Source organism: Diadema antillarum, unplaced genomic scaffold, assembly GCF_040938485.1.
Source record: "Diadema antillarum isolate AM-2024a unplaced genomic scaffold, OU_Dant_1.0 scf00000088, whole genome shotgun sequence".
In the NCBI taxonomy this organism is placed as follows: domain Eukaryota; kingdom Metazoa; phylum Echinodermata; class Echinoidea; order Diadematoida; family Diadematidae; genus Diadema; species Diadema antillarum.
Window position 1 is genome coordinate 123423 of NW_027270977.1, and position 13238 is coordinate 136660.

The 13238-nt window shown below is 37.2% G+C and overlaps 1 protein-coding gene across 1 annotated transcript in view; it reads left to right on the top strand.

Moving 5' to 3' along the window:
- The window catches only part of LOC139718072 (uncharacterized), a 95205-nt gene that overhangs the window by 49594 nt on the left and 32373 nt on the right, over positions 1-13238 (top strand). The window contains exons 7-10 of the mRNA XM_071629566.1: positions 582-702; positions 4773-4965; positions 6107-6152; positions 11905-12701. Coding sequence (XP_071485667.1) covers positions 582-702; positions 4773-4965; positions 6107-6152; positions 11905-12701 — 1157 coding nt within the window. The remainder of the gene's footprint in view (positions 1-581; positions 703-4772; positions 4966-6106; positions 6153-11904; positions 12702-13238) is intronic.

The window sequence follows — 13238 nt, forward strand, 5'->3', positions numbered from 1 at the left end:
AAAGAGCAAGAGAACAAACAACGAGAATATATTAAAAATTTCTGAGATAGCCACCTGTAATGCGCTTACAAGATTCCTCGTCACTCGTTTAACATAGATGCATAACTAACAATATGCAAGATGCACATGATGCATGATAATTCATAAATTCAGGAATAGCCTTGACATTAACGACTCTGTAAGAAGAACGAAAAGCAAACATGGAACGCCTAATAAATAACGCATCTGATATTCAAAGAAAAGGAAGTTTCTTCTTGAACCGTTCTCTTGCGGTGGGAATTTCAGAAAAACGGGGGGGGGGGGGGGGGGGGTTTCATCAATTTAGTCAGCGCTGACAAGTTGTCAGTCTCTGACAATTTTTGCAAAATCCTTGGTTTTGATTGGCTGAGATGCTCTGGTCACTGACTGTTACCATGGTGATTGTCAGAGACTGACAACTTGTCAGCGCTGACAACGTTCATGAAACGGTTCCCAGATGATGGGAAAAAAGGATAGATATTTGAAGAATTCATATTTCTGATGAAATCTCGTTTTTCTCTCACTTCTGTCTTCTATGGCTACGCTCTCTTCTCATACTGCAGGACTGCGTCCTGACGTACAGGCAGGTGAACGGGAGCGACGTCATCAGCATGGATGCGGGATACCGCCCCGGGTTTCGCTTCCAGAGGACTGGCCTCCTCCTCAGCACGCTGCTTCAGCTAAGTAAGGCAACAGTCCCCTCAATCAATTTGTTGCACAAGCCATCTCTCCAAACAGTATCATGATCATAATTGAGGTCTGTATTGTTTTCCTTGAAGACTACTCACACTGAACTGCTTGTGAAAATGTGTACAGCAGTGTAAATGTTTGAAAATTGAGGGAATTCGGTCTGATGTTACTTCATGTTGTTGACAACCAGTGCATCATGATGTTGTGAGTTTAGTAGAATTTTTATTTTTCAGTCAATCTTAGAAAGAACTACCCACTATGGATCTTGATATGGACATCCTCAGTTTTACAGAAGAACAATCGAAAAAAATGTATTCAATACATTACCAAAAATTGGATGTGATGGTATTTGTTTTTGCATATGTAATGAAATAATTTTGTTGCTTTCCCTGTTTCATGCATTCGGTTGTGCCACAATGGACATACTAGTGAAAATATGGATTATAGATAGAGAGAGTGGAAAAGAGAGGGAGAGTAAGAGGGAGAGGGAGAGAATTTTAAAGGTCCTGTTTACCTTTGGCAGTAGTGATTTAAAAATGTTTAAGATATCACTTTTGATGTGTATGTGTAAGTCAGTTGTATCACAAAACATCCTACCTTATAAAATTTTTGCAATAAAGCCTAAAATACAAGGAAATATCACTATATTTGCCAATAAACCATCACTCTAAACGTTTTAGTCTAGAAATGTTTTTGTTATAACTATTATTCACATTTTGTATATTTAACAATACTTAACATTAATTATACTGGTTCAGATTTATACATTGGATGTTTCTATCCCTAACTCACATTTTAGAACTATTTTAAAGCGCTAATGCTGGGTTTTTGTTTCATCTGCAAATGGTAAATTATGCCTTTAACAGGCACGCATGCACACGCACACACACACACACACACACACACAAAAAAAGGTGTTTTGCAGTGAAACTGGTAAACACATACCTGCTGTGAATGATAAATGAGCGCTTTGGGAAGCCATAATTTGTCGAAGCCATAATTTGTCAAAGCACACACAAATTACGTCAGTGGATATTTCTATTGCCACTCTCAGATTATGGGACAATACACACACACACACACACACATACACAAACAAACAAACAAACAAACAAAAAACAAACAAAACAGATGCCATTTACAAATAGTGTAACATATGATCTGAAAAGAGAACTCTAGTTTCATCTTTTTTCCACCCACATTTCTCAAATCTATTATGTTATCGAGAAGGTTAACCATCTCCCCAGATGGCCATAATAGTCATTAGGTATCATCCTTATTTTCAGAAAGTGACGATTACCCCAGATAAAGCACTTCTGTACTGAATCTAAACTGCACACCTGAGGATTGTAACATCACTACTGGCATCTTTATGGGACATCCTTGCCTGTGTTTGTGGGTGTGGGGTGTTTTCATTCATTTCTAAGTTTTCTCGATATCAAATCCAGCACTCGGTCATTCTTCTTCATTCTGTAATGCAATGCAAAGAGAGAATTGCAAGCTAAACACATCTCCCAGAGATTGTTATCCCAGTCGAACAAACTGCATATTGATGCAATCTCCTGCACCCTCCACCCTCCAAGATGGGATAAAATGTATGTTTGTGGACACACATAGTTATGTAAATCTACCAGTAAGCACTCTGTATATCAAGTACTCTTACATATATATTGATGAGATAATGATTTTTACAAATGCAGAAATAAAACAAACCGAAACTGGAAAACGTTTGGATGAAACGAAAGATGCATCTCTTGTTGTGATAGAAACAACGCATCTGTCATTGTTTCAGGAAAGTTTCATAAAGATAGAGCAAAGTTTTTAATAGGTGTTGTTCATTTGTTCAAATTGTGAGTCATACAGTCCAGTTTGTGAGTGGCATCCCTTTTTTATATAAAACTCACCTAATTGGCTTAAGGCAAGGCTTAAGTGTGTTTTCTGTTGTGCGTCACATGTAAACTCTTTACATTTTCAACATCTTCTCGAAAACCCTGTGATGCATTTTCACCAAACTTGGCAGGTAACGTCCCTAGGGTGATAGGATCTCTTCACTAGAACCAGAAGTGACTGAGATATGGACAAGTACCTTGTACATTTAACAAGATAGTGTAGTTTCCTTGGGGTCCAATATGGGAGGGGGGACAAATTAGGGGCTTATTTTAACATGTTAATTCTTTCCTTGAGAATGCACCTCAAGTTTCCACAAAACTTAGCAGTTATTATCATGACAGTTATTATTATGAGGATGAAAACAATGTGTATGGCCTACTTCAACAAATGGTTTCCAAGACCCCATTGATCTTTGAGGCAGCAGGATAGTCATGGCCGAATGATAAGCTATTCTTTCCATAGTAATCAAATCTGAAAAGCTCTCAAACATGGCAACAAAAGAAAATGCAGCTTGCCAGTGCAATTCTTGTTGAAAGAAGTAAATCATTCTCCATTTTAAGGTTTTCCATCTATTTTATATCATCAAGGACCTTGTTGTAAACATCCACTATGCTTCAAGCTTCAAATTATTCTGCACACTGCAACTCAATGAGTACTGCTATTCTATGGTTTTGTCCTTGGCCAGGACAGAATGCTGCAGAATAAATCAGCCAGATCTTTTTTCCTCAATGTTTGTTTTCTTTGTTGATTTCAGTAAGTTTTCTTCTTTCCTTAAAAAAGAAAAAGAAGAAAACACACAAAGGAAGTAAACAATGCTTTAACCCATTGAGAATGAGTCCAGAGTATACCCAGGCAGGTCGGGGTATCTATATGGGAAATGTGTGTTGTAGCAAAATTAGCCCGTCCTCAAAGGATTAATATTCCTCGCTGAAAAGTCCTTCTATTTCATATACTGATCAGCAGAGTAGGAATACCCTATAGCAAAACTATGAAAGGGTTGAAGTGCTATTTGAGGGCCTTGCTAGCCCCTCAAAATGGCATTGCAAACCCTGGATATGAGAACCTTGCATAATAGTTTCTTCAGGGCAGGCAGAAAATCTATATTTACTGTTATGGAGTTTAGAAGAAATAAGAACACTTTGGAAGAGAGTACAGCATTGTGTCCGAGGGGCATACTTTATACAGAGCATCCTGCATGATTACATGAAATTTGCTTTCTAGCTTTATTGCCCGACTTCATGTGAACATAAACAGCCTGCCAATATAAAATGGTACATGTATGCATGCACTCATATTAAAGATGTCAAAGAAAATTGCATAGCAGTCTAACCTATGGAAATACGTGAAGTTTGTGTAAATCACATGCTTTCACAGATGTGTTTATACATACAGCTTTGTACATGTTTGTGTGTGTGTATGTGTGTTGCAAATTGACTTAATGTGATGTTAAAAGCCTCAAAGATATATTAAAGGGGTGGTATAGTATTGGTTGAGGTGAGGATTTACCTTTTACATCTAACTTTTTGCGAGATACTTAGAAACCACTGTATGAAATGTTAAAGAGCATACAATTCTAAGTGGAATCCAAAGTTTATTAGATGAAAATTGGTTTTGAAATGGCTGAGACATCCAAAAACAAAGTAAAACAAAACATGCACCATGATAAAAGGCAGTTCCAACCTTATATAAGGATTGCTTTGTTTTGAATATCTCAGCCATTTCAAAACCAATTTTCACCAAATAAACTTTGAATTCCTTAAAAAAAAATCCTTAAAAAAAATGTTCATATTCTTCAATTGTCTTTCTTTCCTCAAAGTGCATAGAGACCTTGTTAAAGGTATCGTGAGCTGTAAAAGAATGATTTGATTGATTGATTGATTGATTGATTGATTAATTAATTGTTTATTTGATTGTTTGTTTGATTGGTTGATTGATTGATTGATTGATTGTTTGTTTGTTTGTTTGTTTGTTTGTTTGTTTGATTGATTGATTGATTGATTGATTGTTTGATTGATTGCTTGCTTGCTTGCTTGCTTTCTTGCTTGATTGATTGATTGTTTGATTGCTTGATTGTTTGTTTGTTTGATTGATTGATTGATTGATCGATCGATTGATTGATTGATTGATTGATTGATTGATTGATTGATTGATATTGTTATCATGATAATTCCCAGATCCAGTTGGAGCTAGCCTTGAGAAGCTGTTGGAGCCACTCCTTGACATAGAGACAGACCAGGAGAGAATTGCCAAGAACGTCTTGGTCACCGGCAAAGGTTTTATCATTCACTCTGAGGTAGGAATCCCCTGTTTGCTTGATATATTGTCACAGTGGACATTTTTGCATACTTTGCGTGACAAGAATCTAGGGTGATAAGGAACTAGTGCGAAACTACAGTGTTGGAAATACCCACCTACCATTAGCAGATTGCCACCATGTCCCTCCCACTGGCCGGAATGCCCCTTACGAAATCAAACTATTTATTTTATTTCATTACTCATTTGTGCCCCTTTGACTGGATTTGTGCCTTCTCAAAAAAAGCTGCCTTGACCCAAATTTGATGATATTCGAGACCTGAAATGATGAGCATGCAAATGACCTTTTTTGTGTGTTTGTTTGTTACATGAAAATTTATGATTCGGCAAAACACCTGAAATTCATTTCCCCCTAACAAAATGATACCTTGACTCTTTGTTAACTCATCAAATCCAAGAAAGCATCATTCTTGAGTAGTGTGATGCTGATATCGAGTCTTCTCCTCTTCGTTCCTGTTTTGTTTTTCCCAGTGTTTCAAAGGAGAAAGAAATATGTAGCTCTTTCATTTAAACCCTATTTTGTTCATCTTCTATTATGTGTTTTGATTTTAAAAACATGAGTCAACCTGTTCATTTTTAGAACTGATCCTTGATATGGACAACACATTTTTTGAAAATGCCCATTTCTATCTCAAATGTGCAAATTTCTGTAAAACGATCCTTCTAATTTGTAAAGATTTAATGAATCTAGTCAGTTGCATGTAATCTTTCCTCAACATGATGTATAACGTTGCCAATTTGCAGTATGCAGTTAATCAAGTGTTGTCAAGATAGCAAGGGGATGGCTTCTGCAGCAAAATTTCAGCATTACTTATGTGGGTTGAAGAAGGAAATGGCTGCTCTGCCTGATGGATTCTTGTAGTGTAGCAAAACTGTTGAAGGATGATCAATTATCACTGCGTATTGCAGTAAAACAAAAAGATGGTCATTAATATGATCATGTATTGCAACACAGCCATAAATCTGTCAATGAGAATCCTCTAGAGTTACTATGATTGTGAAGTCTATTAAAGGGAAAGACCAGTAAAGCTCGGTTTTGTGGCTGCTGGCAAGAGGCAGTCTCGGTATGAGAATTAAAAACGGGATGTTTGGAATTCCCCGGCAGAGTACCCTCTTGTGACCAAGGGGGAACTCGAGATGTTTGCTCGCCAAATATTTGCAGGACTGTCGTCTCGTTTTGTTTCACTCCCGATAGATTAAGAAGTGGTCTCATCATACCCCTATTTGGCTCCGTGCCAGACGTATGCTGGTGTGTCAATTTTTGATTGATGTTAAAGAGGCAATTATTATTCAAGGGTGATGGCCCCTCTTAATGAACATCCGGACAGCTCATGAGATATTCCATTCCTAAACCTTGGCATGTGCAAAATACAAGCTACCTCCCCCCTCTCCCCCACTCCCATCTTCTACTACTAGTCCAGTCAAAATACGACAAAAAGTGGGTTAACCCACAACTAATTGCAACAGAAACGATTCCACTTGCATTTGACCCGGAAGAGCTATCAAAATAACATATTAAAAGTTCCCTAAAATTCGAGTGGTGGATCAGTGTCTAATTTGCATAAATTCAAAATGGCCGCCATACAACCTGTTTATGCCTATATCTCGGGATACGTAACCAATAGAAAGTAAATTCCGGTGTCTAAACCTATGTTTTTTAGGTCAAGGAATACAATTATGTTATCTGTAGCAACTTTCAAGCATCCCTTTATATAGTTTTTGCATATATTTGCATATAATTACATGCAAAATGGCCGCCATATTGCCTGTGCAAGCCCGTATCTTCGTATACCATTAATGTAGTACACTCAGGAATAAGTCGCTATATATCTGGACATAAAACCCACAAAAAATATATTCTGGTGTCTAAACCTATGTTTTTTAGGTCAGGGAATACAATTATGATATTAGCAGTAACTTTCAAGCTTCCCTTTATACATTTTTTGGAATATATTTGCATTCACTAAATGCAAAATGGCCGCCATAATTCCTCTACAGGCTTATATCTCTATCTGTAAAAGGTACCCAGTGGTGGTGTCTATGGTCTTAATTTACTGCTGAAAGTCACTGTTGTAGAAAACGTTCCAATCAGGAATAATTACCTATATTTCACTAAAAATTTGCATATATTTATACATAAATCTATTCAAATTAAGAGTAGCTTATATCCATAAGCTACTCTACAAAAGCTTCGTGAGTTTGGACATTTGTTTAGAGAATGTTCTTGTCATATCAGGATACCATGTCACTCACTCACTTTCTGAATAAAAGACCCAGGGGTCCAGCCCTCACTCGAGTATCTCAAGTTCACCTTCCATGCATTCTTACAGACTATTACTTGGGAGAGAGGAAATTGGAAGACTTTGGGAAGGGCCATTTCTACAAGCCTTTAGGGACCTCCATGGCCCAGGGAGGCATGATGTTCATATATTCATGACACTAGCGATAAATGCACCTACAGTACTAAGTTTGTTGAAAATTTGACCATATGTTTTCAAAAAAAGGATCAAAAATCAAAAGTGGCCCCCAATAACTGGTCCCAGCCCCAAGGCATCCGCACCTATAGGTAATATTTAAGGTGCCTTTGGGCATCCTGTGGCCTGGGGTGGAGGGGGGGGGGGGTTGGGGTAGATGGTACCCGTGATATATGTATATATATATATATATATATATATATATATATATATATATACATACGAAGTATGGTGGCAATGCATTTCAGTTCAACAGTGCTATTTATTCAGACCAAATTTTCGACGGATACATTCATCTTCCTCAGGATCGACAATGACAATTGTGAAGAAAGACGAATGTTTGCGTCGAAAATTTGGTCTGACTAAATAGCACTGTTGGACTGAAATGCATTACCACCCTGATTCGTCATCTTTCTGTACTGGTACCAACACATTGATTACAAGTATCATTATATATATATATATATATATATATATATATATATATATATATATATATATATATACTGACATCAAAGGACTTAACCACAACATGGCGGGGCGGTGCAAGGACAGTAAATCTATTGACAGCAAGTCTTGCATATATAGACGTGGCTGGTGTTGGGTAGCACCCCTTTAATCATCGAGCTTTCAGGCGAAAAGCCCTTCTTCAGGATTGTGTTGGTGCTGAGTGTGGTCTTGTAGTGTTGTCTGTACACAGACAACACTACAAGACCACACTCGATGATTAAAGGGGTGCTACCCAACACCAGCCACGTCTATATGTGCAAGATTTGCTGTCAATATATATATATATATATATATATATATATATATATATATATATATATAATGTGTAATATTTCGAAAATAAGTTAAACTGTGAAAGTAAACTTAAATCTATATGCAATCTCCAAGATATTCAACTTTGTACATTATACCTAGCTCTGTTACACTTGGTTCTACTTTTGTGTGTGTGTGTGTGTGAGGGTGTGTGTGTGTGACGGGAGTTTTTTTTTTATAATAGATTCCTTAATTTCGGGGTTCTGGGACCTTTCGGAATATGGTGTCTATTTGAACACCTTGAAAGCCTATCATCCTTGGGATGCTACTTGCCTAGTTTGTTGAAAATCTGTCATTACATGGGTTTTTTTAAAGAGAACCTAGCTGGAAATGGTTTTTGAAAATGTATGCATGACCGACGACCGGACAGTAGAATATAAATGATGGCTATTTGCAATATTAGCTTGAATCTTTTTTGCTGTCTTGAACCTTTGGCTAAGATGAGTCACTTGATTTCAAGAAAACTTTCGTTTCCTGTACATCATTTTCATTTTCTAGCTTGTGATAATACAGATACTAAGGTATGTAATGTGATCTCTCAAAATAGAAACACGAGTATACAAAACTATAGCTTACACTCACAGTGTTTTATGTGTTTACCACAAATTCTGGACTAGGATGGTGTGAAATTGCAGTTGATTAATTTAAAGCAAACAGGATCTCGGCTCTATTTCATACTGAAGCGTGGTAAGTCTCACGTTTGTTGTAAACTGTGTCGATGTCTTTCGAGAATGCTTCTTATTCCTAGTCACCAATTAGAACAGCATAATCTCACTCCTCACATATTTTAGAAATACAACATTACAAGTGTCTGATATATAATGGCCCGCATCTGACACTGGTATGGGTTGTGTGCAGTCAAATCTGCTTGCCCTGCAACTATACACTGCCAGTTGCTAACATCCTGTCTTGCAGTTGCATCAGACTTTCTTCAGGAGTTCTTAATAGCTGCACTGTGTCTGTAGTGATCAGAACATATTTTTGATTAAACATCTTCCTAAAATCGTCCCAATTCCAATGATTGTATGTCATTTCCCTTCCACTGTTTAACTTGAAGAAAAGCTGGAGGGAAGGGACCTTTTGGAAGGGTTAGGAACAGAAAATGATGTTATGTATTTTGTTTTTTATCTGACTTAAGACTGCTTTTTCGCCAGCAAAATTGAATTCAGCCTTCATGCTGCTCGCATTTCTAAAAAACAACAACTGTGTGTTGGTGAAAATGTTATTAGTGCGAAGCCTCAATGCAATAGGAAACATTTCTTTTAATAAAGCTGCAGATACAACATGAAAAATGGTGAAAGTAAGACGTATAAGAATTTATATGTGTTGTATGAGCTTGAAGCCAATGAGAAGGATGCTGTTTGTATTGATCGACTGATGAATCCAGAGTACTAGTAATAGAAATGTTAAGGCATTTCCTTTTTTTTTCTTTTTCTTTGTATCTGGCTGTAAATCACAATGTTTTACATTTTCAGTGAGTCACTGGGTGAAACCGTGCAAAAATATGACAAAATCCACTTCCATACAAATTATCACGGTCATATGTTGCTCATTGATAAACATGCCTTTACCAAAAGTTTTGCAACAAAGGACACAAGTATCAACTAAACATGGATGTAAATCATCGTAGGTAAGAAAAAAGATGTTTGAAAAAAAAAAAACCTGCTGAATGATTTAAGACCAATTTTTGTGTACCGTAAGCACACTTTGAAAGCTATATGAGATATGTCCAAACTCGTTAAACTTTTGTAGAGTAGCTTATGGATAATCATGAACTTGATGACATGCCCCCCCCCCCCTTGGCAAAAAAAAAAAGAGAGAAGAAATAAAGAATTGCAACATAGACACAAGTAATAAGCAGTAAACATGAGGGCAAATTACAAAACATAATACATTAGATATCATGCAATCATGAAATATTTTAACGATTCCTACTACATAATTTTAGACTTTAATATTTGTGTACCTATTGAGCACACTTTGGAAGATAAGTTGAATCTACAGTTAATAAAGATATGTTCTATTCGATGCTACTTACAGTTGTTCTCTGTTTTGAGGCTGTATCTCAAGAAAATGTGAGTACAATGTAATACAATACTTTTAATAAATGCAAGAATATACACACTAGGTGTAGGATAATCATCAAGGTTTTAAATGGTATAACAATTTTCCCTTGATATCTTGGATGAGACATTACAGTGCAATCAACCTTCTGCAGCTTGTATTCGTATATCTGAAATCATATTCACGGTAGTAATTTGAATAGATTTATGTATAAATATATGCAAATTTTTAGTGAAATATAGGTAACTATTGCTGAGTGGAACGTATTCTACATCAGTGATTCTCAGTAGTAAAATTAAGACCACAGACACCATCACTAGGTACCTTTTACAGATAGAAATATAAGCCTGTAGTGGCACTACGGCGGTCATTTTGCATTTAATTGAATGGAAATATATGCAAAAAAATGTATAAAGGGAAGTTTGAAAGTTACTGCTTATATCATAATTGTATTCCCTGACCTAAAAAACATCTATAGGTTTAGACACCAGAATTTATTTTCTGCGGTTTTATGTCCAGATATATAGCGACTTATTCCTGAGTGTACTACATTAATGATATACGAAGATACGGGCTTGCGCAGGCAATATGGCGACCATTTTGCATGTAATTATATGCAAATATATGCAAAAACTATATAAAAGGATGTTTGAAAGTTGCTATACATAACATATTTGTATTCCTTGACCTAAAAAACATAGGATTAGACACCGGAATTTACTTTCTGTGGGTTACATATCCCCAGATATAGGCATAAATAGGTTGTACGGCGGCCATCTTGAATTTATGCAAATTAGACATTGATCCACCACTCGAATTTTAGGGAACTTTTAATATGTTATTTTGATAGCTCTTCCGGGTCAAATGCAAGTGGAATCGTTTCTGTTGCAATTAGTTGTGGGTCATTTCATATTTTGACTGGACTATACATGTACCACCCCCTCCCCCCCCCCCCCCCCATTCATATCAAGTAAAGGCAACTGTAACAACAGATGTGATCACATAGATAGAAGCTGGCTTAAACATTTTCTTGTACGACATCTCTGTACAGATTACCTTCTCAAATGTTTTCATGAATTCCTTACGTTGTCACCTGAGCAAAACCTGACTGATATTGTGGTTGTTTAATTTGTATATCTTTCTGTGTAAAGCTTCTTTCTTCCCATCCATTTATTACATTATGACTACTTCATGTTTAATGATAGTTACGCTCTCCAAACCTGGTAATCATCTCTCATATTTAGATCCTGCAGCTCCACAAGTCTGCTTTGGTGTAGATTCCATCATACTTCTCTTGCTTTTTCTTTCTTTGTTGCCTTACATGTAGGATACTGACATATTACAAGTGTCTGATTAATATTGTTGTGTTTTTGTGTTATTTTTGACATCATTCATAATTGTATGTTGATTACATTGCTACAAATGTTTCTCTTATTTTGAGAAATGTATAAAAAGCAATAAATTGAAATTGAAATGACGTTTGAATTTATTCATCATGATGTTAGGATTCATCGTGATGTTAGCTGTGTTTCTGTTAACTGAAAGAAAGGAAAATATGTGCAGGTTAGGTCAGTGTTGTTCAGGAATAACATGGATTTTCCTCAATTTCGTGCTTGCTTGTTTTATGGTGCAGATGGCAGGATGTCTGGGATCAAAACACAAGAAAATGAAGCTCCAGCAAGGAGGGCACATTGCAGAAATTTTGTATGGAAAGGAAGACAATGCTATTGTGCCAGAAGAGAAATCAAGTTGGAAGGATCCAAGCCGTGATTCTCGGAGACAAGCAGAGGAAGAGGAGAGGAAGAGAACTCAGGTTGAGAGCAAAGCAGTACTAATGTCACAGCGAATAAGTGACTCCTATTTCGTCAGAGCTAAATATTCAGAAAAGACAAATAGTTTGAATTCACATCGTGTAGATAGAGGAAAAAATGTAAATAGTAAAAGTATAGACATTAACAATTTAAAGACCTCCGATGGCAATAAACCAGGGCAGCTTGTTAACAGAAACTTTGGGAGTTCCAGTGCAATAAACAAACTGAGCGGTAAGATGTCAGTGAATGGCAAAGACAGGACAATGAGTGATGTGGGACTAAGAAGAGAGAAAAATTTTGGTGCACAGCAGCAGCAGCTGCAGCGCGGTGAAAGCCATGATGTGGGACTACAGGGGATGAGTGCCTTGGCTGATAGTTCCGCCGGGGTCCACCAGATGCAGAGAGGTGACCAGCAGAGCGTGAACGGTTGGAACAAGGTCAATTTTGTGCAGCCAGAGGAGGCGAGAGGGGTTGCCTCTAGCAGGAGACTGGAATGGGAGAAGGCCAGGGAGGGGTACGAGAGCTCCAGGGGGGCGGGGCAGTCCATGATGAAGAGTCAGGTGGATATGGTGGCGGATCTGTGGCACAGAGAGACGGGTGGCTTGCCTGACATAGACAGGTAGGAAATGTAGTCGCTTCATGTGGCAATATTACGTGACCCTGCATCACAAAACTACCAAAAAGCTGCCAGACATTGATGTTTATTTGAGTGCAGGTTTCTTTAAAAGAGCAGACTCTCTATAATTATGCTTTAAAATGATGCATAACTCAATACAAATGGACTTTCCTAACCTGTCTATATAATGGAAAGAAAGTACACACTCTGGAAAAAGTGTTAATGAGAAAAGAGGCTTTGAAGTTTAGGGTCTATTCAAGTACTTCAACTCACCAAGATGTGCTCTGTGCAATGAATGGGACCAAAGACGGGATGTAAGGCCATTATAACAAATGCAATGAAGAAATTATCAGACTAGGTTGACACATTTCACCTATTTTGAGACCTCATATGAATTAGCACATGATACTTTTTGTTGGTTTCGTGATGCATGGTCATATATATATGGGTGAAAACGTTGAACGATGTACAATTGGCCATTTTCGGGCTGTTCGATATTCAAACCCTTGTAAAATTGTCACCTGGGGGTGTTTTTCATGG